General features: G+C 51.5%; 9 protein-coding genes across 9 annotated transcripts; 5 read left to right on the top strand and 4 right to left on the bottom strand.

Annotated features, from left to right (window-relative positions):
- Nucleotides 1-950: 950 nt before the first annotated feature.
- On the top strand, nt 951-3,418 carry CC1G_12230 (hypothetical protein; the record flags this gene model as incomplete). Its single annotated transcript, XM_001831658.2, has 5 exons — nt 951-2,150; nt 2,215-2,817; nt 2,911-2,989; nt 3,086-3,132; nt 3,245-3,418. 5 exons carry the CDS (start codon nt 951-953, stop codon nt 3,416-3,418), a joined length of 2,103 nt encoding a protein of 700 aa, XP_001831710.2.
- Nucleotides 3,419-5,190: 1,772 nt separating this feature from the next.
- On the bottom strand, nt 5,191-7,640 carry CC1G_12229 (cytochrome P450 monooxygenase pc-1; the record flags this gene model as incomplete). Its single annotated transcript, XM_001831657.2, has 12 exons — nt 5,191-5,229; nt 5,296-5,481; nt 5,552-5,723; nt 5,784-5,858; nt 5,911-5,925; nt 5,985-6,009; nt 6,063-6,219; nt 6,274-6,329; nt 6,390-6,940; nt 6,972-7,065; nt 7,116-7,253; nt 7,307-7,640. The coding sequence occupies 12 exons, from the start codon at nt 7,638-7,640 to the stop codon at nt 5,191-5,193; spliced, it is 1,842 nt and encodes a 613-aa protein (XP_001831709.2).
- A 749-nt stretch (nt 7,641-8,389) lies between these two features.
- CC1G_12228 (hypothetical protein) lies at nt 8,390-11,219 on the bottom strand (the record flags this gene model as incomplete). The annotated part of the gene is made up of 6 exons (XM_001831656.2): nt 8,390-9,407; nt 9,461-9,629; nt 9,686-9,752; nt 9,805-10,826; nt 10,883-10,990; nt 11,042-11,219. 6 exons carry the CDS (start codon nt 11,217-11,219, stop codon nt 8,390-8,392), a joined length of 2,562 nt encoding a protein of 853 aa, XP_001831708.2.
- An 841-nt stretch (nt 11,220-12,060) lies between these two features.
- CC1G_12227 (1,3-beta-glucanosyltransferase) lies at nt 12,061-14,179 on the top strand. The gene is made up of 6 exons (XM_001831655.2): nt 12,061-12,227; nt 12,283-12,484; nt 12,541-12,753; nt 12,806-12,940; nt 12,993-13,594; nt 13,656-14,179. The coding sequence occupies exons 1-6, from the start codon at nt 12,080-12,082 to the stop codon at nt 13,997-13,999; spliced, it is 1,644 nt and encodes a 547-aa protein (XP_001831707.1). The 5' UTR covers nt 12,061-12,079; the 3' UTR covers nt 14,000-14,179.
- A 168-nt stretch (nt 14,180-14,347) lies between these two features.
- On the bottom strand, nt 14,348-15,569 carry CC1G_12226 (dienelactone hydrolase; the record flags this gene model as incomplete). Its single annotated transcript, XM_001831654.1, has 7 exons — nt 14,348-14,602; nt 14,667-14,758; nt 14,815-14,947; nt 15,008-15,067; nt 15,265-15,386; nt 15,440-15,466; nt 15,530-15,569. 7 exons carry the CDS (start codon nt 15,567-15,569, stop codon nt 14,348-14,350), a joined length of 729 nt encoding a protein of 242 aa, XP_001831706.1.
- A 746-nt stretch (nt 15,570-16,315) lies between these two features.
- On the top strand, nt 16,316-17,468 carry CC1G_12225 (hypothetical protein; the record flags this gene model as incomplete). Its single annotated transcript, XM_001831653.2, has 4 exons — nt 16,316-16,445; nt 16,500-16,575; nt 16,648-16,964; nt 17,017-17,468. The coding sequence occupies 4 exons, from the start codon at nt 16,316-16,318 to the stop codon at nt 17,466-17,468; spliced, it is 975 nt and encodes a 324-aa protein (XP_001831705.2).
- A 393-nt stretch (nt 17,469-17,861) lies between these two features.
- Nucleotides 17,862-19,567, top strand: CC1G_12224 (hypothetical protein; the record flags this gene model as incomplete). Its single annotated transcript, XM_001831652.2, has 14 exons — nt 17,862-17,906; nt 17,963-17,972; nt 18,016-18,053; nt 18,119-18,257; nt 18,319-18,366; nt 18,432-18,464; nt 18,516-18,592; nt 18,648-18,702; nt 18,758-18,865; nt 18,938-19,048; nt 19,110-19,150; nt 19,210-19,235; nt 19,294-19,456; nt 19,538-19,567. The coding sequence occupies 14 exons, from the start codon at nt 17,862-17,864 to the stop codon at nt 19,565-19,567; spliced, it is 924 nt and encodes a 307-aa protein (XP_001831704.2).
- Nucleotides 19,568-19,918: 351 nt separating this feature from the next.
- On the top strand, nt 19,919-22,302 carry CC1G_14889 (hypothetical protein; the record flags this gene model as incomplete). The annotated part of the gene is made up of 13 exons (XM_002910866.1): nt 19,919-19,974; nt 20,233-20,299; nt 20,442-20,502; nt 20,701-20,720; nt 20,773-20,805; nt 20,858-20,966; nt 21,029-21,095; nt 21,226-21,337; nt 21,414-21,465; nt 21,554-21,586; nt 21,649-21,759; nt 21,835-21,866; nt 22,132-22,302. The coding sequence occupies 13 exons, from the start codon at nt 19,919-19,921 to the stop codon at nt 22,300-22,302; spliced, it is 924 nt and encodes a 307-aa protein (XP_002910912.1).
- A 431-nt stretch (nt 22,303-22,733) lies between these two features.
- CC1G_12223 (hypothetical protein) lies at nt 22,734-23,283 on the bottom strand (the record flags this gene model as incomplete). Its single annotated transcript, XM_001831651.1, has 4 exons — nt 22,734-22,771; nt 22,820-22,884; nt 22,946-23,180; nt 23,235-23,283. 4 exons carry the CDS (start codon nt 23,281-23,283, stop codon nt 22,734-22,736), a joined length of 387 nt encoding a protein of 128 aa, XP_001831703.1.
- Between the last annotated feature and the right edge of the window lie 69 nt (nt 23,284-23,352).

The following is a 23,352-nucleotide window of genomic DNA, read 5'->3' as shown; positions in this document are numbered from 1 at the left end:
GCGAATAAAGCGTCTTGGGGTTCAGGCCGCTGGTTCGCCGTAGTCAGCGGCGGTAGTCTGTCTGACTTGGGGAAGAAGGCCTTTTCCCCTTCGACCTGCTTGTCCTCGTTATAAATAGGGTCTGGTCGGCTATATAAACTCGAAGAAAGGGTCCACCAGTACCCTGGAGGTGGTCTGCCGTCGAGCCCGTAAGTCTATCATTGGACTTGTCTATTCCGGGGTGCTTGATTCAAACCTCCTCAGTCTATCACACATTTCAACCCTTCACTGCAAGGTCGGAAGTTGAAAGAGGGGACGGACAACCAATCGTGGTTATCACCGCTCGTTTGCCTCGGTCAAGCTTGCTTTCCTGTCTTTCCTTCCTTCTCTGACCTTGTGCACGACTCTGTTGCGGGCTCTTGACGGATGGTGAGTGATTCTAGACTTTCCCGTGGCTGGTGGACGCTGGGATCCATGTAGGGTTTTCGAGTGTCGGAAAGCGCTGGGGGGCCAAGGGGAATGACCATATACAGTTCGAATGCTGGTCATGGCACAGCATACCCGAGACTCCGACGGATTTTTTGCGGTATGGATCATTACGAACCCAGGGAGATGACGGTATATTGTTACCAACCCCGGTGTAAACATCATCGTGCACTTTTCATTTCGATAAACTTGCTCCCATCATGCTCACGCTTTCATCAACCGTAACTTACCAACCCTCTCTCTGTCACTTTAGCTCTTCCAATCGCTTATTGACACCCAACAACTCTCACGTTTTGTTATCCATATCCTACATTAAGCCCGGGAAAGGTTCTCACTATCGAGGCCGTGTGTCAGTTTATTTAAGGACGTGCTTGGTGAGTCTTATAACTCCTGCTGGCCCTTGGACAAGCTGGTGTTGACGCTGACCCGGCTCATCGTGCAATCTTGTCTTGCTCCAACTTTCTTTCCTTAGATCTCTTCAAGATATGTCATCGGACGGGCGATACATGTACCACCATCCTTCTAACCCAAACATCAGCTACGACTACTACCCCCCTCCTGTCACGTCGTATGAGTCTCCTCCGCCTCCGCAACAAGTTCAAGCCCCGCCAATGCGTGTCGGAAGGTCGACATCGTCGTCCCAATCGGCGTACTCGCCTCCTCAACCGACGCCCTCACATTATAATCAGCCCCCTCCCCCCCCTCCTCCCCAGACATCCTACACTCCACAGTCATACACCCAACCAGTGTATCCCCCTGCTCCAGGATCGTCGTCGCATCCACATCACGCACAACAGCAGCAGCAGCAACAACAGCAACATCATCACCAGCAAAGTCATCAGCCGGCCCCTTCTTCAACGCCAGCTCCTCAATGGAGCAGCAATCCTCACAATGAAGGCTGGGGGAGTTACAATCAGCCTTACGCCCCACCACCTCCGACGCACCCCGTTGAATCCCACGTACCGACATACGGTTCATCAAGCTCAACCCGCGCCCTAGACCCTTCTCCGACCAGTTCTTCGTCGGCGGAACCGCCACGCGGAGGGTACTACTCTCAGATTAACCATAATCCTAATGCCCACGAGAGCCACAACAATACACACGCCCCTCCATCGGCTGCACCGACCGCCCCTCCTCTGTCAGGACCCTACGCGGATAGTCATTCGAGGCGTGTTAGTGATCGCATCTACCCTCCACCACCACCCTCTTCAAGTTCTTCGAGCTCGTTGGCTGCTGGAGTTCCGCCTCCCTCCTCTACTTCTTCATCATCCCTTGCTTCCCACCTCCACCAGTCTCACTCGTACCCGCCTGCCCCTCCACTTTCCCATTCTCATCAGCATCAACATCCACAGTCGCAACCTCGCCCTCCTCACCCCCAGGGCTTGCCTCCAGCACCAACCTCGATTCCCCCGCCCAGTTCATCGTCTCAACATCAACCACCACCTCCTCCGCCTCCGCAAGGTTATTCTCACTATCAACACCCACAACCACCGCAGCCGCAACCGCAACCGCAATCGGCACCTCCTCCTCCACGACCTCCCCCGAACATCAGCCCGCACTATCCTCCGCCGCCCCTGCCGCCGTCAAGTACATACCAACCACTGAAGCGGGAGAAGGAATCGCCTTCAACCCCAGCCCCTGCTCCACCCTCACAACCTAGTGCAGGAGCCATCGATTTCGCAAAGGTTCGTTTCATAGACTGCTTCTTCCATTCATTTAGACTAAAATATGACATTCCGGCGTCTTAAGCTATTGGATTCGTACAGAGGTGTAATGGAAGCCTGTGATATCTTCTCCAAATCGACTCCCCAGCAGCCGAACTCGGGATCCCCTTACACCAATCCCCCACAGATATCTCTAGATGCATTGGAGAAGATGTTGCAGCAGGCCAGCTATGGTGCACAAATGCTGGAGGCGGCTGCAAGTGCGGCTAATGCCCAGCCGTCTCAACAGCAGTACTCTTCGCACCCCCCAGCGCCTCCCACGATGCATTCCCACCCGTCACAGATGGGTCCTCCCCCGACGACACCTTCTATATCCACGTCTTCATCGCTGAGCGGTGCAAACCCTCCCATGCCATCGGACAATCGGCCTCCGTCTTCCCATGCCAATTCTACTCAAGTGCTCTCTGGGCCCGGTGGGACAGCATCTGTGGCAAACCCACCCGCCTCAAACCCCACCACCAATATCCCACCGCCGTCAGCCACGTCTCGAACACGGACGCCCAAGAAAGAGATCCTCCACCCCGGTCAAGGGCAGATGCAGTTGGAAATCATTCAATCCGACGGTGGGAAGGACGGTGCCTCTGGTTCCGCGAATGGATCGTCAGCTGGTGGTTCTGGGAAGAAAGGCGTAAGTAAAATTTCCCTCGGAAGCTCCCTTCATACAATATGTTGGCTAACGAAAATTCCCCGATGTAATTTGGTGGACTTTTTTATATTACAGAAACGAGAGGACGGAGATAATCAAGTCTGTCTCGGGTGTGGTGCGACTTCGACGCCTGAATGGCGGCGCGGGCCGTTGGGTGAGTGAGGTTTCTTTTGTATCTGGAGCTTGTTGAGCTCCGTAGGGTTATGCCCCCTCCTGTTCTGATTAACTGACTTCTCTTGCTTGGCTTTAGGTCCAAGAACGCTTTGCAACGCTTGTGGATTGGTATACGCCAAGATGGTACGTCTTTTGCAGCTGGACGCTAAGCTTGAGCTTGCTCGTCTGTGCTTAAGTTTACTGGCCCTGTCTGCGCACTATTTTCTCAACTTGCCCTTTTCGTTTTTTTGCACAGATCAAAAAGCGCGCACGGGAGGCAAATGGGAATGGCAAGGCAGAACCCAAAACCCATGCTTCCAACGCGCAACGACGGATCGGCCAAGAGGGTGGACCCGAATCGAACGACGGGGACAGCGATTTTGGCTCCCGCGACGGGCGAATGGACAACACCAACAACTCTAGGCCATAGCCCTGCCCTTTCGTTTCTCCTACACCCTTCTCCCCAACCCTTTGGTCCCTTTCTTGCTTCGTTTCTGTCGATGTTGTTATTGTATGTTTTACCAGGTCGTTTCTTCTTTCAGTGCTTTAGTTGGGGACGTTGCATTTCGATTTACATTTTCTCAGATATCCTAGTTTACAAATGATTCCCTTTCTTTTTCCTTCTTGTCGTCTTGAGGACCTAATTCTGTCAACTTGTCGTGTCGTGTTTCGTTGTTTGTCTTTGCTTTGGAATTGCAGTTGTCATTTAAACTTTGCCTTCATACCGTTGCACCGTGCCGCTGTCCATTGGCACCTTCCGTCTTGGGATGGTGCTATTCCTTTTTCCTATTTTGTCTTTCCCTGATCTTTTTTTAGCCCTTGCGAGATCGTTTGGCTCACTTAGAATGAATGGCCCTGTGCGTTCACGCTGTTAACGTTTCACATAGGGATTTGATATGACCAGGGGATATTAGGCCGCCGAGTGGGGCTTTTGACAAAGATGTTTTGCTTATGGTAAGAGGACCCTACTACCCCTTTTGTGAAGGGGAAGCTGACTGACTTGTGGGCTCGATATTAGGGATGGCGTTTTCGAATCAGATTGTGGGTCTTGCTGGGAGTTGCAAAGCACCTACTACATAATTTGTATTCGCTGCACGTGTCCAAGCTGAAAAAATCGAGTCCGATTGAGGGTGCTCGAGTTCTCAAGGGCCAAGACCCCCTCGTGGGCGCCTCTTCTACCCTTTGCCCATGTATAGGAAGGACCCAACCACACCATGGAATTGGCGAATTACTCAAGGAGAGATTCCGTCGGAACTACCGCTAACGGTTTAGAAGTGTATGCACCCAGTGGACCCTACTCATAATTGTCCTCTCAATCACCCACCCCTGCTCCTTCGCCTCCGAATTCAAGTGTTTGGTGATCACGTCTTAGATTCACCCCGGTGGCCGTTTATCTTTTGCCTGCACAGGTACTTTTTTGGATAAAGCACCCGATACTGTTGGGACATTTGCCACTTGCGAAGGCTCAAACCCAATTCAATACCGTGTCTGATTGATCAACCACCAGACTACGTATCAGAGGATATTGACAACTTGAAGGATCGGCCTTCTCAGGTTTACCATCTGTGCCCCAAATTTAACGAGGAACGTGCGGCCGATTAGCACTCGCACTTGGAATTACATACTTTGAACGAGTGATTGTTGGAACGAGTTCATCTCCGTGGGGTGTATGCGTAATGCTTTGACGAAGCTATACAGTGCCTCCGCACTTTAGTGTCGCCACCAGACATAGTCTCCTAACTAATGACCGTCTGGGATGCGATTCAGGCTACATACTTAATTCGTATTCCTTCGTGGCGCCCTTTTGATTGATGAACCGAAGGGTGAGGGTCCACTAGAGGAGATCAAGACATACAGATTGTCCTCAATGGAATACTCTACCAGTACGTGTTTATCGAGATCAACCCCACTGAACCCGACATCCACGAACACTGTACGTATTCCGTTCCGATCTGATATGTGGTCAGACCGTCAACGGCGTTAGGGCGTACATATTGGGCCTCCAGCACACAGTCTGCTTACGGAAAGCATCTCTTTCCACCGGGTTAAAGGAGTGTATCAAACAGAACGAACGAAGAGTCAACGACTAGGTACAGTGGATGTTAATGAGCCAGCATTAACATCACGCGATAGAAAATATCCTCATTCCCCATTTTCCGCTGGTAGAGTGGAGATAGCCAGTGCGGATGAATGCGAGGTGGTTCAGTGGTCCACAGGTTGCATCTTCAACCACATACCACCCTAAGTAGACAGCACGATCAGAATTCGACGCACAGATGCAGCCTCGATGCACGACAAAGAGCTTACCTTGCTCGACATTGTGAGCACCAACTTTGGCATGAACCTCTCCTTCGCCTTCCTGCTATTTTTACCGACTTCAGCCCACTCCTTTGGTACTCGACAATCGGGAGGGAAGGCCTCTTCATCAAGAGTGAATGAAGAGAACGTCTGGAATAGGCGAACAAGCACAAAGGACGTCACGTTGTATGCGAACTGCAAGGAAGTTTGGTATACGAGATTAGAACCTAGGAAGCGTTCGTATGAATGAAGACTTCGAACTTACTTGTTGGCCTAAGCATATCCTTGGACCCGCGTTGAACGGTATGAAAATGAATGGGTTGGGAACTAGGTATTTCTTAACCCTCTCATCGATGAACCGGTCTGGATCGAATTCGAGTGCATCAGGTCCCCAGAGATCCTTGCGTGTTTGTGTGAGAAGCGCGCTGTAGGGAGTTCTGTTCGCGGTACATTTAATTAGCTTGAATGAGATGGATGACGATGCCCTGGGGACTCACGCAGCACCAGGGGGTACATAGATAGGTTTCTGTGTCGGGTCGGGAGACGGCCAGATAGCACCATTGACACATTCACTAGAGGGTGTATGAATGATTAATTCTCCGGTTATCGATGAAGAGCACGAACCGGACATCCATGGGTCTATAGAGGAGACGCTGTAATGAGTTTTATCATAACGTTGAGATAAGCTATTAACATACACCGGTGGGAGCAACCTCAGACTCTCTATGAATTCCAAGTCAATACGGAGTTGCTGCGAATGTTCGAGATAGGCATACCATTGATAACGGCCCTCAAGAACTTCATCTCTCGCACATCGTCATAAGTCGGGGCTCTTGATGGACCAACTCGGTTCAGGACTTCTTCTCTGACGCGTTCGAGAACATGAGGATGAAGAGAGAGAAGGTAGATAGTGAAGGTGAGAGTCGCTGAAACCTATGCGACCCGTCAGATGGAAAAGTGATGTAGACTCATAATTATATAACTCACCGTATCTCGACCTGCCAGAAGAATGTTCAAGGTCTCGTCCTTCAGAATTCTCGGGTCTGCAAATTCCACATATTTAACCTTCTGACGCCTGGATTGGACAGTCAACAACGGCTTACCGGATGTCGACCTGACGAGATGATCGAGTAACGTCTCGTCCGCGTCAATGTCAGCCTTTTGCCCGTTTGCCTTCTCAGAGTCACCATACAACGCCTCCTTCTCCTTCCTCTTCCGAATGGCTTCGTTGATTATGGGTTCAACAAATCTGTTGACGACCGCCATATGAGGTGCAGCTTTGTCCTCGAAGATTTCCAGGAGCGGCCACGCCCATCCATTTCGTTCTCTTTCGGCAATCACGAACTGCGCATTCAAGAATGCCTGTGTGAAGGAGGTGTCCTTCGCGCTGGAGGCGGAGGAGTACCGGGGATGGTTATACGGGAGAGCCAAATCGTCGGGGGTAATCTTGAGATTGTCAACACAGGCACCAAAGAGGATATCAGTCGAGATATCGAGGGTCAAGCGCTGCATGACATCCTGGAAGTCTACTGCATACCCTGTTTTCGCCTTGGCCAAGAGAAGCGAGAGGGCAGTTTGTGTGTGTCGGTCGAAGCGGTCGAGGTCGGTGACACGTTCTCGAGAGAAGAAGGGCCGTGTCATAGAGCGGTGGAATCTAGAATCGATGGTTAACACGGTATGCCCACAAGGAAAACTGTGTCACTTGCTTCCAGAGGTCACCGTCGGAGTTGAAGACACCAGTCCCTAGAACTGCGGACATCGCGAACTGGAATCGTTCACCTGGAAACGTGGTTAATGGTTACAGCGTGCAAAACTGAGAGACGGCCTACCTTTCACGTAGTTATTGAAATCAGTACTCAAGATCAACTTGACGTGTTCGGGTTCGACTGTGAATATCGTATCTGCGAACATGATACGGGGGTTGAATGTGTTCCCCAGGTCCTCAATAATCTCTCGAATTCCGTCAGCTGAACGTTCAGTCAGTATACATAAGGGCGGGCAAAACACAGAGGGCACGAACCAGCATAGCCATTCTTCCAGCAGTTCAGCAAGTACGACAATTGGTCCATATTTCCTATTCTCTTGCCTTGCAGAACCGGTGCAAGGCGTGCACCCCTCTTCTCCGCCTCTCGTTGGTTCCTCCATTGCTGGTATACAAGGGCAGCAGCAATACGAGTGGGAATGACCAACACCGACAACGCGAGGAGCAACCACCCTGGTACACGAGGAATTCCCGATATCTTGTTCGACGCGACGCGTAGGGCCAGCGTCGCGAGACCATAGTTGAACGCTGTTGGAACCACCAAATTACGGGTGAGGAAAGCGACCCCTGGGGTCACTGTGAGGCGAGGCATTCTTCCAAGCTGGGGTTGTCCCAGAGGATACAAAACTGTTAATAAGCGATTTGAATTGTGGACATGGACTCCCAGGCTACGTGTGTAACAGCCAACTGCGGCTTGATTATCCCTTGATATTCTGCACTTCTTCCGAGTTTCCCGACAGATTCTTCAGTAGTGCCTTGTTTCCACCGGTGATTGAGAGCCTTTACGATCCAAAGTGCCGTCACAAATTCAATCGGGACTGGAGATAGGCGAGTCTGGTTTCTTCCAAAGGTGTAGGTTCTGTCCTAGAGGTTGAGTTCATTTGGTAAATGATAAGGAGCGCTGGACGCTCTCCCCTGCTCGTTCAAGTTGCGGTTGAGAAGAGGGTTAGAGCTGCCGAATGTTTGCCAATCACATTTCCCACGCCCTTGCCTTTCGTGATGCCCACCATCATTGCTTGACGATCTTATGGACTCACGGTTTGTCAAACGGACCTACCTTTCCTTCAGCGCCTAAATACTACTAAGCAACAACGGAACCAAGAGAGCAAAGGTGATATGTTCAAGAAGTCTCTTGGTTGTCTCGGCGGCAAATTAAGCGCGCGCACCGTAGAATAAGCAATCTCATTCAAAGCCCCTTAGCTGTCGGTTGTTCATGGCGGAAGCACTGGAGAACATCCGTCTCTCTAAGTTACATAAATAAACGCCAAATAACAAACGGCTTTTACAAGATACTTTACTACATTACATGGTTATAACAGATACACAGTGCAAATCTTCCCTTCAATTCTCCAACTCCCTATCCAAAATCTCCTGCGCCTCAACACACTCCTCCGGGTGCCTAAACACCCTCAACACAACCCAATCAGGCATAACCGTCCTCGCCTGCCAAACTCTCAACTGCAACTCCGCCCTCCTCCGATCCTCAACCGTAACAGCCGTATTCATCTGCCTAGTCACCCTCTCAAAACGCGCTTTAAACGCATGTCCAGCTGAAGGGTCGTTAGGATCAGACCCATCATAAGAAAATCGACTTGAAGAACTGGACGATGTGGATATTGAAGACGCTGCGTCGCCGGTCCGTTGGGAGCGCCGGGTTGCGATGTCGGCCAACGCAACGCCCACCCCTCCGTTCTCCGAGTTGGCCAACGACCGAGAGGATTTGGTCGAGCCACGGCGCCGGCGACCGTGAAGCGAAGGTGGAGGGGTAGCCTTGGGTGGCTCAGTGATGAATTGGCCAGCTGAGCTAGATTGCTTAATCGTGCTGGATGGCGTCATGGTGGGGGTGGAGTTCATCCTAGGCGTCGGATTGGCGTCTCCAACCTGGCCTTGTCCAGAAGATGTACTCTGGGCTATCTGTGGTGTCGCCATGTCTTCTGGCTCCTCGTGGAGGGCATCGCTCAGCTTCCTCGTCTCCCATACCGAGTCGCTATCAAAGTACCCATCCTGTCCCTGCGCTTGAACGTTATTGGGCGTCGAGTCGCGCGACCAGAGTGATGAGATGGATCCCGACCGCTTGCCCACTGCACTCGCCAACAGACTCGATACGGACCGCGCTACAGAGGGCCGCCGTTGTCCCTGGCCATATATCCCAGCGTCTCTGTCGTTGCTGAAGGTGCTGTCCGTTTCAGAGGCAAGGTTCGCTTGAGATTCCGAGCTGAGACCGACAGTGCTTCTTGTGGCACGGGCAATCAGAGCAAGCCCGCCCGTTGGGTCATCGATGGGATCTGTCACACCTTCAATAGTGCTCACGTCACGAATGAAGACCCCGAGAATGTTGTTAGGCCGTTGGCGTGTCAAACTGACGAAGTATTAATCCTCTTGCCGTAGAAGCGTGACACGAGAGAAGCTTACTCTGCATAGAGCTCAAGGTCTTGTTCCCCACTATCACCAATCAGGAAAAACCGCGAGTCGGGGAAGGAGTCGAGCACTTCTTCCACACCCGCTCGCTTTCGACCTGCAGCTGTCGTCATAAGCCCGTTGAACAATGAGCGTCGAGCGTACGACTTTAGCTTGAACGACCCTACACATGAAGTGGTCAGACCCTGATTATGTTGTTGGTTCGAAGAGGGCACATACCAGGTGGGAGCTGAGCTAGTGGGAAGAATTCGTTCAGGACGGAGGTATATTCAAACGGGCCGTTCGACTATTCATTAATCAGCTGCGTGAACGTCTGAAAGGACATCACAGATACTCACCACATAGTGAAACCGGACTCCATTCTTCCACATCTTCGTGTACCACTCTCCCATACCAGGGACAACACATTCTTCCAACTCCTTCGCAAACACGTTATAGAATACCGACCTCGCCCCTCCCAAAACCTCCGATTTCTTCACGGTATCATCAATGTCAGAAATGACACGAATAGGACTGTGCGTGATGGGTATATGGATGTTCGTTTTCCTGGTCGATGCACCTGTCGAGTCCGTCGAAGTCACGGTCGGTTTTGCTTTAGTGGGACTTCGAGAACTGGAATACGTGGTATAGGTAACCGGAGGGCCTCGTTGTTCCGGGGACGGTGGTTCCAGCAGCTCAGCAACGACGACAACTTCATGCTCGAGGCCAGAATCGTGCCCGTGACCAAAAGCGATATGCAGCCCTCGCGGATGACAGCAAAGCTTGTCCCAGTCGACTACAAAGCGTGCTTGAAAGCTTCCATCATTGTCGGTTGTCACTTCGACTGTATCAAGTGGGATGTTGTATTCATGGGATGCATCGTCTTCACTGATACCGCTCGGCGCGGTAGGGTTATTCCGAGGAGAGGCGAAGAGATGGAGCCGGACAGTCCTTCCAACTACAACACTCGACCAAAAAGGTTTCAGCCTCGCTTCGAGGTTCGCATGGAGTTTTGTGATCGCTTCGGATGTTAGGTTGGCGATAGCCTCTCCTGCGGAGGTTTCCTGTCGCATGGGCGTTTCTGAACGCGCGGGCATGAGAGCTGGATCCGGAGGTGGTTGGCGCAGAGTTAAGTCGGCCGTGTTCAGCGCTCCTCTATCTGGGGCGGGGAGCTCGCCGTTCTCCTCCAGGTATGCAATGTTATACGCTGCGTCCATTTCCTCTGGTCTGGGGGGAAGGTGGGCATTAGCAAGAAGCTCTTCCGTAGAGCGGGACATGGACAGGCGAGGATCATTTATTGGTGGAGAAGACGAGTTGGAACTTGGCGGGGTCGGTGTCGCCGACGCTGCCTCTGAAACCAGTTTTGGAAGAGACGCGAATCCTAGATTTGGGCGTGTTCGATAAAAGCGCATCGAAAGGCTAAATTGGGTGACATACCTTTCGCCAGTCGAATGAACGCCCGGTGAGAGCGACTCATGTTGTCTCTGTTTCGGTAGCTAATAGCATATCCAGATGCAAAGACTTCCACCTGGAAAGGTCTCGGTGCTACCAACATTCATTAGTAAAAGCCACTGTTTGTTGAACAACGCTACGTACCATTAGGTTCCAAAGTTTCCGCGGGAGCTTGATTGTCGTATCGCTTAGCAGCCCATCCAGGGAACAGCGTGATAACCTCCGTGACATCCGATGTTGCACTGTAGCCCGGGGATGTGGCTGAGATACCGCGACCGGCGCTAGACGCGTACACCCCGTTTACTTGGTTTATCGCGGACATTCCAATCCCGATACCCCTCGCTTTAGCCCTGTTCAGTTTGTCCCCCGCCCATTCGCGCCATCCTTGTCTCGGTCCATGGCTCTGATGTCGATGGTGCTGGGGTTGATGTGGTTGTGGAGATGAACTGGAGCTGTGGAAGTTACTGTAGCTTCTGCTATGACTAGCGAGCATCGACGAGGACGAGCCCTGGGACTGATAGTCGTGTACCACCGTCGACGACGAAACCATTTGGGAACCAAAGGAGGAGATCCTAGGCCGCGCCTGACCATTCCCGAGCAGAGACCCGGGTGAAGCTGTGTAAACTGCACGATTCATTGCAGGACGGTGCGGGTCGTGAGGTTGTGGGTTGTACGACATTTATCGATGGTCGCCGTTGGAGAAAGAAAGAAAAAGAGAGCCCACAATTGTGGAGAACATGAGGATCTTGGGAAGAGGATGCAAAGCCCGTGCGTCCCGCATCCACGAATTGACGTAATCAGGAGACAACTCCCTCGATAAGGCAAATGGTCCCTATCTCACACGGGGTCGTCCAGGCGATCAGCTGAGGTATAAATTTACCGTTTATTTTCGTGAACTTGGTCTACTTGTGTCTGCAAGTATGAGCATTGTCATTTACTTTTATTGGGGATGGAGCGGGAGTACGATCCTCCCGGTGTTATCTTCTTTGCACCTGTTTGATGGAATGCTCGAGGCGACTGCGGAGACGGGCGCTGATTACCGTCTAGACTGAGCGCCGACCGTTTCACCCTTCACGGCACCCGGAAGTCAAAAATAGACAAAGCTATGTACATAAGGCCCCACGCCGCAAGGCAGCTGGACCTTTTATTCTTCTTCTTTCTCTCTTCCCTTCATCCGCCCAAATGCTCGTCTCTCTACGGGCTTTTGCAGCTCTCGTTGCCTTGATCTCACATGTCGCAGCCATCCCAAAGGTCACTCGCACTGGTCGATACCTTTACCAGGAGGATGGCACTCGCTTCTACATCAAGGGTATTGGATACCAGGTGCAAGGTCCGTGCCACCCTACCGCCGCAGCGACGAGGACAGCACTGACGACCCTTTGCAGGCGAGGTCCACGACCACGAAGACAACGACTTTGACGAGCCTGCTACCTTTGAGGACCCCCTAGCCGACCCAGACGCATGTCGCCGCGACGTTCCTCACCTCACAGGTGCCGGAATCAATACCCTCCGCGTGTACAGCGTAGACTCTTCCCTCAACCATGACGAATGTATGAATCTATTCAGCGAGGCGGGTATCTATACCATGTACGTTTCAGATTCACGCGATAGCGTCCATATTTGAACTAACCTCTTCTTTCTAGCATCGACTTGTCCACACCTCTTAACGGCTCCATCGACCGTATCGCCCCCGATTGGTCGACCAACCTCCTCGATGCGTACACCCGAACAATCGATGCTTTCGAAAAATACGACAACGTTATCGCCTACAACGTCGGTAACGAAGTTGTTACAGGGACCACTCCACAGGCCGCTCCCTACATCAAAGCCGCTGCCCGTGATACCAAAGCCTATCTGTAAGTCCTGTTTCTATGATATCGTTGACGAACTCACTTAAATGTCATTCAGGAAATCTATCAATTCAGATAGACTTGTTGGATATGCAGCCATTAACGGTGCCCCCGACTTCCGTCACGCCCTTGCAACCTTCTTGACATGTGGCTCTGAAGAAACCTCCATCGACTTGTACGGCCTCAACGAATAGTAAGCTAGCTCCTCCATCGACGGGAACGCGGCCGCTCACCACATCCCACAGCTCCTGGTGCGGCGACTCCTCCATCCAAGCCTCAGGCTACGGCACCCTCGTCACCGAATTCGCCGACTACAACGTCGCAGCCTACTTCAGCGAATACGGCTGCAACGCCGTCACCCCGCGCATCTGGAGCGAAGTCGACGCCCTCTTCAGCTCCCCCATGTCCGACGTCTGGTCTGGCGGCATCGCTTTCAGCTACTTCCCAGCTAGAAGCGCTGCCGGGGAGTTTGGAATGGTCACCATCTCTGGATCCACCGTTACTGAGAGCACCGAGTTTGAGAACCTCAAGGAGAGGTATAATGCCGTTACCGGTCCTAACGAACCTTCAAGAGACTCTGCCTCCGCGTCAACGTACCCTACTTGTGCTGCTACCTACCCCGGTGCTTCTACCGACCTCCCTGCTACCCCCAACGAGGCCGCCTGCACTTGTTTGCAGAACGCCCTCAGTTGTCGCTTCACCCCCACTGTGGCGGACTATAGCGATATCAACGGCGAACTCCTCAACGTTGGCTGCAGTCTTCTCGGAGAAGCCGGTGGGTCCTGCGACGAGATCGGTGGCAACGGTACCACGGGAACATATGGCCGTCTTGCAGGCTGTGATCCCCGTGCGTCTTCCTTCATCTATTCGCTAACCACTCAGGGACTAATACTAGCACCCTTTCGCAGTCGTCAAACTCTCATACGTCATGAGCCAGTACTACGAATCTCAGGACAGGAATCCCCAGGCATGCAGTTTCAGCGGTAACGGAACCGTCAATGATGCAGCCTCCCCCACCGAGTCCGCAGAAGCCCTCGCTAGCTCTTGCATCTCCAACCCTGATGCCACGTTCGTTCCCCCAAGGCCGAGCGGCACCGGTGGTTCATCGTCTGGTGGTGGAAGCGGCAACAACAATAATAACGACAATGATGATGATGCAGGTAGTGCCAACTCGCTTGACATCTCTGCTCTTGTTGGAGTAGCTTCGATGGCTGTTGTTGGCATTGCCAGTGCCGCGTGGTCCTTGCTGTAAGTTTTGAGATACCACTGAACACTGTTGTTGGATAGCGTTGGACGTCATTAGACATTTCAAACCTTTATCTGAGTACCGATATAGTCGCTCCTTTCCCGTTTTAGGTACTTCACATACGGACTTGCTTGTTAATCTATGCATCTACGCGGACAATGATCATTTACATTCGGATTCAGCTTCCCGAGCTCGTCAGTGAGTCATAGATATGCATTCCCAATAGATTCCCATCACTATATGTACATTCACAACCTTGACTGCAACTGCGAGCCTTCTACAGCACTACGGCAATCACAATATTCCGTCAGGTTAAGTAAACAGACACCAATTTCACAAGTTCCTCAAAGTACCTTACAATTTCTCCTTGAACCACTTGACAGCAGCGTCGAACGCGCCCTCCTTGCCAGCCTTAACCTTGGGGTTGGAAAGATCGCCTCGAACAGCAAATCCGTGGGTACATCCTTCCCAGTACGTGCGCTTGTAACCCGGTGCGAATTTCCCGTCGCCGAGGATCGAGTCGGTGATGGCTTGAGCTTCGATGGGGAAGCGCTCGTCGAATTCGCAGCTGTTGATGAGAAGAGGTGCCTTGGACAAGGTAAGATATTTCTATGAGGAGTAAGTAAGGAAAGAAATTAGGCCCATTCATGGTGAAACAGGAAGGGGTTCTAACCTCGATATCCTCTGGAGCTTGGACGAAAGTGGGGTGGTTGGCGACTGCGACTGAGATGATGTTCTCGAACGCAAGGTCGAAGACATAGCGGCCTAACATGTAGAGACACCGTCAAAGCCGTACCCTGTGAATTGACAAGAAAACGTACCACCAAAGCAGTATCCAACTGCGCCGAAGGTTTTGACGCCTTGTTCTTTCAAAGCATTGATGACCTTGTCGAGAGGAGGGCGGGTTTGCTCCTTTCCGTGCGATGCAAGCCATTTCATGAGGTCGAAGGTGGACTACAAGTCGAAATGTCAGCATCTCCATCCCCGACAAGGGTCATTGTCGAGAATGCCTACTCCAGGGTTCAATCCATCGGCGGGGATAGGGTCCCCATTCAGGTAATCGGGGATGACGGTCTAGTATCATGGTTTTAGAGCAACGTGGAAGGGAAGTCAGGCTTTGCCACAAGAAGGATCAGAACAAGTCCCTCGCCTTCCACCCATTCCGCGCAAAGTCGTCGGCCAAGAGCTGGGATCATCAAGCCCCCCGTCAGTAAGGTTGAAATTCGAACAAGCGCCCAAGCCGCGGGACGGATATGAAGCATACTACATACCTGGGCATTGGGAAGCTGAGGGCCAAATACGTCCGCGAGGTAGAGAATAACTTTGTCCTTGGGGTAGTCGCCTTCAGGTGTCGCTACGTAGCTCTGCACGCCACCGATGGTCTCCCATTTTCCTTGAGGGAATGGGAGTCGGATACTTAGATCATAGGCGGATATCGGTGCGCACCAGTTGGAGTTCCCTCGTGTCTCACACCTGGAAAGTCCAGACCATGATGAGATCGACGCTACGCTTTCGTATCAGGAAATAGGCCCGCACCTTTAACACAATCGGCGCAGAATCCTGTGTTGCTGCTCATCTTTATCAGATTTTTGCGGGGAAAGTTGTGTGGCTGATGGGTGGATAGTGTAGTATAAGAGGGAAAGTTTTGAGGCTAAGTGAGAGTGGGAAACGATGGGTTATGGGTGCGCAGAGAACTCGGGGCTGTCAAATCTTCGGAGACGTTGCCGGTTGAATTGCTTATCTTATCTCGCGTCATCTTGTTCGTCGGCCCGCGACGACCGGGATGTTGAAGATTCGCAGGGGACAAACGAAACGATTGCCACCTTCAAGGTTGAGTACTGAGTCAGGGCGCCGTCGTAGCGGTCTAATTGAAGTTGTAGTGTGTCATCTGGCGATTCATACCTTAGTCTTTCCTTGAACAGTGCCCTGATGTAAATGTATGCGACCTGGGCAACTTTGAAAACTGCTCAGAGTGCAGGACTGACGAAATACCATGAGTACTTGGATGCTTATTGTATTCCAGAACATGGGGGCGTAATTTCTGAATCTACTTCGCCTGTAATCGTCTCCCATCTGACCGTGCTTCGAGGCTGTCCCGGACAGCGGCCAATACGCGACGCGTCGCGCAAAGCCAATTAAGCGCCTACAGCCAAATCAGGATGCGTGACAGCAACACGTGTGGTAACGCGATCGTCACGCCAAGAAATGGTCACGCACGGCCGTATTCTTGGCAAGGGGCAGCAAGGCGTCTGAGAAAGTTTGAATGAGTATTGTGCTCGCCGCTGCCATCGACGACCGACCCCGACCGAACCGCCAACCGAAATGCCACCACAACCCGGAGTCTTCCCCATAAACTACAGCGGCGCTTCTCACAAAGGCCGTCACGCACCCTACCCCGACGTTGACATGGCGCCTCCGTACCACCAAGCAGGACCCAGCTCCAGGTTACATGGTCAGTAATCACTGTATCGTCCCAGCGTTTGTCTGGTCTTTGACAAGGAGATAGAAGATGGAAAGAAGGAGAAGAGACGAAAAGATATCTCTGGCAAGGTTGGAAAGGAAATACACGACAGACGAGAAGAGTGAGCATCCCTTTTCCGCATGATCCCTGAACCAGCGATCTGACGAGTGCACGGTTTGCACCGACCCACCAGCGCTCGACATTTCAGCGAAACGATATCGGCACTGCACAGTACATCACTTCAACTCTCGATGCGGCCTGAAACAAATGCCATGTTCAAGCTGCGACTGTACCCTCTTTCGCTTGAACGGTCTGCGCTGCTCGCTCAGGTTGAATTTGAAGAAAAGTATGCAATTGAGTGTGCAGAACAGGCGTACAATGAGGAGCGGGATCGTGTGGAAGAAGAATACAAGCGTGGTAGGGAGCGTGTGCGGGAGCGGCTTCTGGAGGGTATTGAAGACCGTCGCCGGAGAGCAAGAGAAGAGAAGGATGGAGAGGGCACCGTTGGAGGTTCGTCCAATTCTGTCTTTATCCGAGTTCACAAATTCATGTCTTTGTTTAGATGCTGCACTGGACTCACACTCGAGGCCGCCAATAACCCGAAAACTGAGAAACAAGATGGGAACATCGCCTCCACCAACGCCCCACGGTGCGCTCGGCGCTGCTCAAGTCAACGGGCCCAGCGGGATCAGCCACTTGCCAATCACATCCGGGCCCTTCCTCAACCCACACTCGCTCTCGGTCGACGAAATCCCTTCACCATTCCCATTAGCCCTCACGTCCACAACAACGCCCAGCAACGCAAACCCAATTGGTGGCACAGGTGGTGGCACAACCAACGGACGTCGAAGGCCCAAAGGCGGTGGAGCTCACCAACATCAAAACATTGGCGGGTTGGGCAAAAGTATCGCCATGCTCGGAGCTAGCAAAGACAACGAAATCGAAAGCGACCTTGGCGACATTCGCAGAGGGAACAAGCGCAGGAGGGCGGTGCAGATGGGCAAGTCTTCGTGACCGCAACACCAACAAATATCCATTCTATATTTATCTGCCTTGTGCCAGTGGAGATCCTTTCTCACTTGTATATTATGTGAGTTTCGGGGCCTCTCCTCTCCCGTGCTGTTCTGATCGTCGCTTTCAGTTTTGTGTACTCATATGTCAGTTAGTTTGCTGATCAGTTGCCTGAATATTCCACCCGTCCTTGGAGGGAACTCCCGTTCATGAGGCGCGCCAAATCGTATATACAAGACCGCCACAGTTGAGCTTGCGCCGGAGGGTGTAGTGATGAACTAATGCTAATCTCAACTGAAAGATAGAGACGGTGAAGTCGACTGGCTTTGTATTCCATTTTCGGTTTCGATATAGTCAGAGTGTTTGGGAACGTAGGGCGTGCTACCAGAACCTCCCATGGATATTCTCTACCAGTTGGCGTCGTCGCAGTATTATATGAGGGTGAGTACTCCTTTCTTCTCGGAAACCATGGCGGATCTTCATACATACATCGTTAGTGCGCTGCAGGTTCGTCGGAATGTTTTAATTCCATCCAGTGAAATCTGTATAGTCACCGCCTGGGCCACAGTTGCAAGTACAACCCTCTTTGTGAGGATCCTTTGGGTCTCACTATGACTTGAATCCCCTCACTCACTTTATCCATCCTCTGGCAGTTCTGTGACTATCTGTCGACGTTGGCAGAAGAAATCTCGCTAATATGGCCGGGTCTGTTTGAAGGGCTCAGGTGTGGCAAGGTTCTGTTCCTCGTTTGCCGCTACACCGCCTTCATTGATATGCCCGTCGCCACTGCTGGTCAGTGTTTCGACCAACCCAACTTCCTAGCTGAAAAGATAACCAACACTTGTTGTACCAGGTCATCTTCTTTTTGGGTATTCGCCTCCCATCGCTCTGTTCAGTTCTTGTGCGTCTCTCACGATGATGTTCCAAACCTAAATGCATACATACCTTGATGGGTCCGACGAACAGCAGTCTCGTTCTTTGGCGTCCTTGCATCGGAAGGTTTGAGTAGCTAGCCTCTATATGAGAACCTGGTGCTAATTCGTCCCAAAGGAATTGTTATTCTGACCCTCTATGCCCTCATGGGTGCGAAGAAGAAGCACGCGACTCTTCTTTTGACACTATTTACAGTGAGTTCATATTCGACGAGAGGTCTAGCTTATGAACTGATTGGTTTCCATCTAGCCTCTAGCAATTGGCGTCTTGGCATTTGTAGTACTCGACTTCACAGGTTGGGAAGGTAGGTTCAGGCCCTTACAGCGATGAAGAATCGGCCAATAATAATATTTCATTAGCCTTGACTATCGACGAGACTATGGGTGTCTCTCCCGGCACAGGCCCACGCTCTGTTAGCATCAGAGGGATGGATGTCTGCTTTTGGATCCTTCTCTTGGGCCAATCTCGTAAGTTGGTGATTTGCGATCATATTCCTTGGTTTTTTTCCTCTTCAACGACGAAATTTATCTTATCTCTAGTGGTCGTGGTCATCGCATTCTCCTCGGGGATCCGCAGTTATCGCCGTACCAAGTGCCCACTACTGGTTACCTTGTACAAGGATGGGACGGTTTACTACGTTGTGTTGTTGGGTAAGTTATTATCTTGTCTTCCTTCCCGCTCGGGAGTTCAACAGTTACCTTTCTCGTACAGCGTTCAGCGCACTGAACGTGATGGCTCCCTACATCGTTTCGGTATGTTATCTTTGCATTCCCTATACTGAAGCACCCGTTTCCTGACAGAATTTTACAAGCCGTACTACACCAATGTCTTCACACCGTTCGTATATCCTTTCTCCCGATATTATCTCTGAACCCAAGTTCAAATGAATACACAGACTTCAGAGGGTAGCACATGCCATCTTGGCCAATCGCCTTATCTTCAACGCGCGACGGTACAAAGAAGGACTGAGTAGTGGTGGGATGGCAGGGTCGACTGGCTGGGAATTCAATGTCGAGTCGCGATCTGATCCTGTTGGGCGTGGTGGGGAAGGAGATGAGGTGCGCGTTGTTGAGGTTGGCGAAGGTATCGACGGACAATGCCCCTGACTCGACGGCGTGTTCTTCTGACATGCTCGGTAGGTACTTGAGTACTATGCTTCCTCTGCATGATTGAGCTGACTGGAATTCGCGCAGGTGCTAAGACATGGGAAAGACTCGAACGTGCTACTTGAAAACTGAAATTGAAGAAAAGGCCGAACCTTGTCCAGTACACTCTGACTGGTGCTTGAACTTCAGATCAACCGCTGAAGCATCCGTTGGCTCGACGTCCCAGAACCGGACGCGTCGTATACATCCTCGATCTCCTGATGTCTTCTGTAACAGGCACTATCTATTCTTTCTGCAGTCCTTCTGGGATTCTGTTCTGCACCTTAACATACAGCCTTCCAACTTAGGGCCCTTCAATCTAATTGATGCCCCAATAGAACTCGATAGCCCCCTTCCAAAGGTGTCTGTCTAGCCATGGTCCAATGCGCCCTGGACAATGCGGCTGTTAGGGTGAGCAAGCCCGAGGGGAAGTAACTTAGGGGTGCACTGTCACGGTGTGGGACGCGACCCACAACCCTGTGTCTCAACGAGAAATCTTGCTCAAGTCTGAGAAGCAAGATGTCACCTTCATCACACGTACACGGTGTGGTTATGCCAGAGGTTTACCTGTCGAGGACCTCAACGTCGACTTTCGCCACGTAGTCGCTACTCTCCAGAGTTGAAGCAAAGCGGAAATGACGTCATTGAAGTCACGGGCGCTTATGTTTTAACTGGAATCCGGATGGTAGTTGTCCAGTAGAAGTAGTAGCACTAGAGGTGTGCAGGGGACAGTGCTGCTTCCCCTCGTCGTCGCAAGTAAGTGTAAGACATGTCGCAGCTCCTGTCCGCGAGGCTGTTCGGAGCGGCGTCGTGATTATTAGTGGGTTCGATTCAATTGAATGAGCGCCCAACAGTGATGGAAACTTGACAAGTCGGCGACCCCGGACTCAGGATCTAGAGACTAGTCGCGTATAAGTACTATGCCCTGAGAAAGGGGGGCGGTCCTTGTGTTAAGACCTGTAGGCCTGTCCATCTTGAAGGGCTGGAGGAAAAAGAATATGGATGTCCAAAGTGTAGAGGCGGTGGGTAGTGTCCTTTAACTTATTTGTTTCTGTAACGCTTCTGTGACACGCTCTTTGCAGCATTTAATAGGTCGGTCGATGATATAGCTTGCGCTACATCTGGTATAACTAATGTTTCCTTCGGGGAAATGGTAGTCGCGAGCGTAACTGTCTTTGTATGTGGCCTTTTTTGAATTTCCAGTTCTTGGGGAACTTACCCAGCGCTAGTTCTGTGACTACCTTCAGACACTCGAAGCGGAGGTACGCCGTTGGGTTTCTTCTACTCCATGACCGGCCCTAAGAACACCTCTAGGTCTACAAGATATGGAAACCAGTCCACAGTAGGGGCTGTGGTCTTGGACAAGTCCTCTTCCTCGTCTGTCGCTATACCGCTTTTCTCGACTTGCCCGTGAACACAATCTGTGAGTGAGGCTCTACATCGAATACCCTATCGATCGTTCAGACTGACCTGGGCGTGGACCAGGTACCTTTTTGACTGGGACCCTGTCCCAAGAGGCAAGTCACCAAGCCCGGCCAGCCCAGGGTCCACCGTGAGATACTTAGACTAGAGTCAAACAGGCGTTCAGCAAGATTGTAATAGCCATTGCAAGTGAGTTTGCACCCCTCGATGTTTTAGGAGAGTCGGTCCCGCAACTGATCATCCCTCTCGTGGTCATATAGTATCGGAGTTTACGGGAATTGTTGCGGCGGAGGTGATACACTGGTGTTGAGCTTGTATGCTTTGTTGGGAGCTGAGAGAAAGCATACCATCATCCTCTCTATTATCTGTATAGTGAGTAACAAGAACCTCAATTTCCGTGAATAAAGGATCGCGCTAAGGAGCTGTTCGGGGGTTCGAACATTTGTAGCCAGTGACACTGGGTGCACTTTCCATCTTGATAGCTAGCTTCATTGTGGATGGTACGTCGTCAAGTCGGTGAAACGTGTACCATGATGTATCTTCCCATCCATGATCACTACATCTGTCTAGGGATTAATGGGTTCAAAGTGTGCTATTACATCCTGCTGGCAGGGGAATTTGGTGAGTAGGGTACTTGTCCACTACGATGTCGGCTTACTGGAACATGAATACTATGTGCATAGCCATCGCGGCCGTCGCCCTACTCCTCGGGGTGCGCGACCATTTTCGATTCAAGGGCCCACTGTTGTCTATTTTGCGAAGAGACGGAACGATCTACTATCTCGCTTTGATGTGTGAGTGTTCCGCTCTCTTCATCAAGGCAGTGGTGAATTGAGGTAACCCGGTGGTGGTTCTACCAGCATTTACAGGTTTGAATGTCCTGACCCCTTATATGTTTCCTGTGAGTTCTCCCTTGTAGTCCGAGGTTCCCAATACTTACCAATCTACCCATTGGGATTCAAAGCCTGCATCCGAGCTGGCTTTTTCATCGCAAGTCCTTCTCCACTACCATCCGTTCCGGCTGAAATGAACCCAGTCTTTAATTAGGTGTCAGAGAGCCGCACATTCCATCCTAGCGACGCGGCTCTTGCTCAACATGCATCAAGAGAAGAAGTCCCATGAACAGCTAACGGCGGACATCTCGACTGATTTCGAGTTCGCTGCAGGAGGGCGTTCTGGAGAGGCGCATGGTCTGCCCCGGGATAGCTTCCAAGAGAACTTCCAGGGGATGCGTTGAGCAGAGACGAAAAGACTGGAAGACATTGGCTTTCCAGTGGAGAAGGAACGAAAGGAAGAGCCATGAAAACGAAGGAGATTCTCCTACATACCGCTTGTGATACCCTACGCCCTCGCCTACTTGTACACCACAGCCGTCTTAATCTCGCCTCGTATAATGAATGTTAATCCTGTTGTCAAGCCAAGAATCGGGGTTGGGTGGAGGCCGTAGGAAGGGGCGGTGCAAGGCGCTAAAAATAGCCCTTCCCGACGCGGTCTAGTTCCGCCACAGTACAGGGCTAACTTGCTGCGGTTGAGGGTGTTGGAGCCTGTTGCAGGCGACACGGTGCAGGCGCACTGGCAGAGCGTATAAAAATCTTCCTGGTATTAGGAGTAGATCCAGATGGGCAGCATAAAATACAACGGAAGCCGCTGGAGAAGTCTTCCGCGATAAGGAGCGTGTGCAGTGAAGGTCGAAGATACAACAAAGAGTCCATGTGGGAGGGTTGGGTTGGCGAGTTAGAATACAACGAGAGCAGCGAGGGCGGTGGTGTTACAGGCGGGTAATGGCTTTCGAATCCAACGGCATGCCTATGCAAGACGGTTAGCTCGTCAACAAAGAAGAACGGGTATACTTACCCGAAGGGTCGATGCCATTGGCTGCGAGGATACGATTCTGTCTGATTAATCTCGCCTGGTCGAAGCTAAAGGTTGCGGAAAAGGTTAGAATGTTATAGAACGTGACATGGAGAATGGACCACAGACTTTACACGTTCCCGTCTCATGATTTCCCTAACCTCTCTCGTGCCCTGCTCGTCCAAGCCCATCCGCGAGTCCCCAGTCGCAATGTTGGCTTCAATGTCGAAAGAATCTGAGGTCATGCCTGCATTGACCTGGTCGGCGAAAGTAGAAAGGGGGGTGTAGTTGGAAAGCCTCGGGAAGAACGATCTGACCCGCTCAGGAACATGCGGGATAACGAACGCTCGATAACGGTGCATCACTGTTGAACTAATTAGTTTGCCGATATCGTAGTCGACATCGAGAAATGACTTACACATGACCAGCAGGAAGAAGAAAGCCACCAAAGAGATGTAGAACAACATGCTGGGTGTTATATGCAAAAGGACCCTGAGAATTCACGATGTCAGCTCCAAGAAATAATGCACGGACTG

This window comes from Coprinopsis cinerea (assembly GCF_000182895.1).
Source record: "Coprinopsis cinerea okayama7#130 chromosome 7 map unlocalized cont3.7, whole genome shotgun sequence".
In the NCBI taxonomy this organism is placed as follows: Eukaryota; Fungi; Basidiomycota; class Agaricomycetes; order Agaricales; family Psathyrellaceae; genus Coprinopsis; species Coprinopsis cinerea.
Note: the sequence above shows the minus strand (reverse complement) of the source record. Positions and strands in the feature narration are given on the sequence as shown.

Bases quoted from the DNA above. Each gene is read 5' to 3' on its own strand.
- CC1G_12227 (XM_001831655.2), top strand. From the start codon at position 12,080: ATGCTCGTCTCTCTACGGGCTTTTGCAGCTCTCGTTGCCTTGATCTCA. The intron at 12,485-12,540 runs GTACGTTTCAGA...TCTTCTTTCTAG, and splicing joins GAGGCGGGTATCTATACCAT to CATCGACTTGTCCACACCTC. The intron at 12,754-12,805 runs GTAAGTCCTGTT...AATGTCATTCAG, and splicing joins CGTGATACCAAAGCCTATCT to GAAATCTATCAATTCAGATA.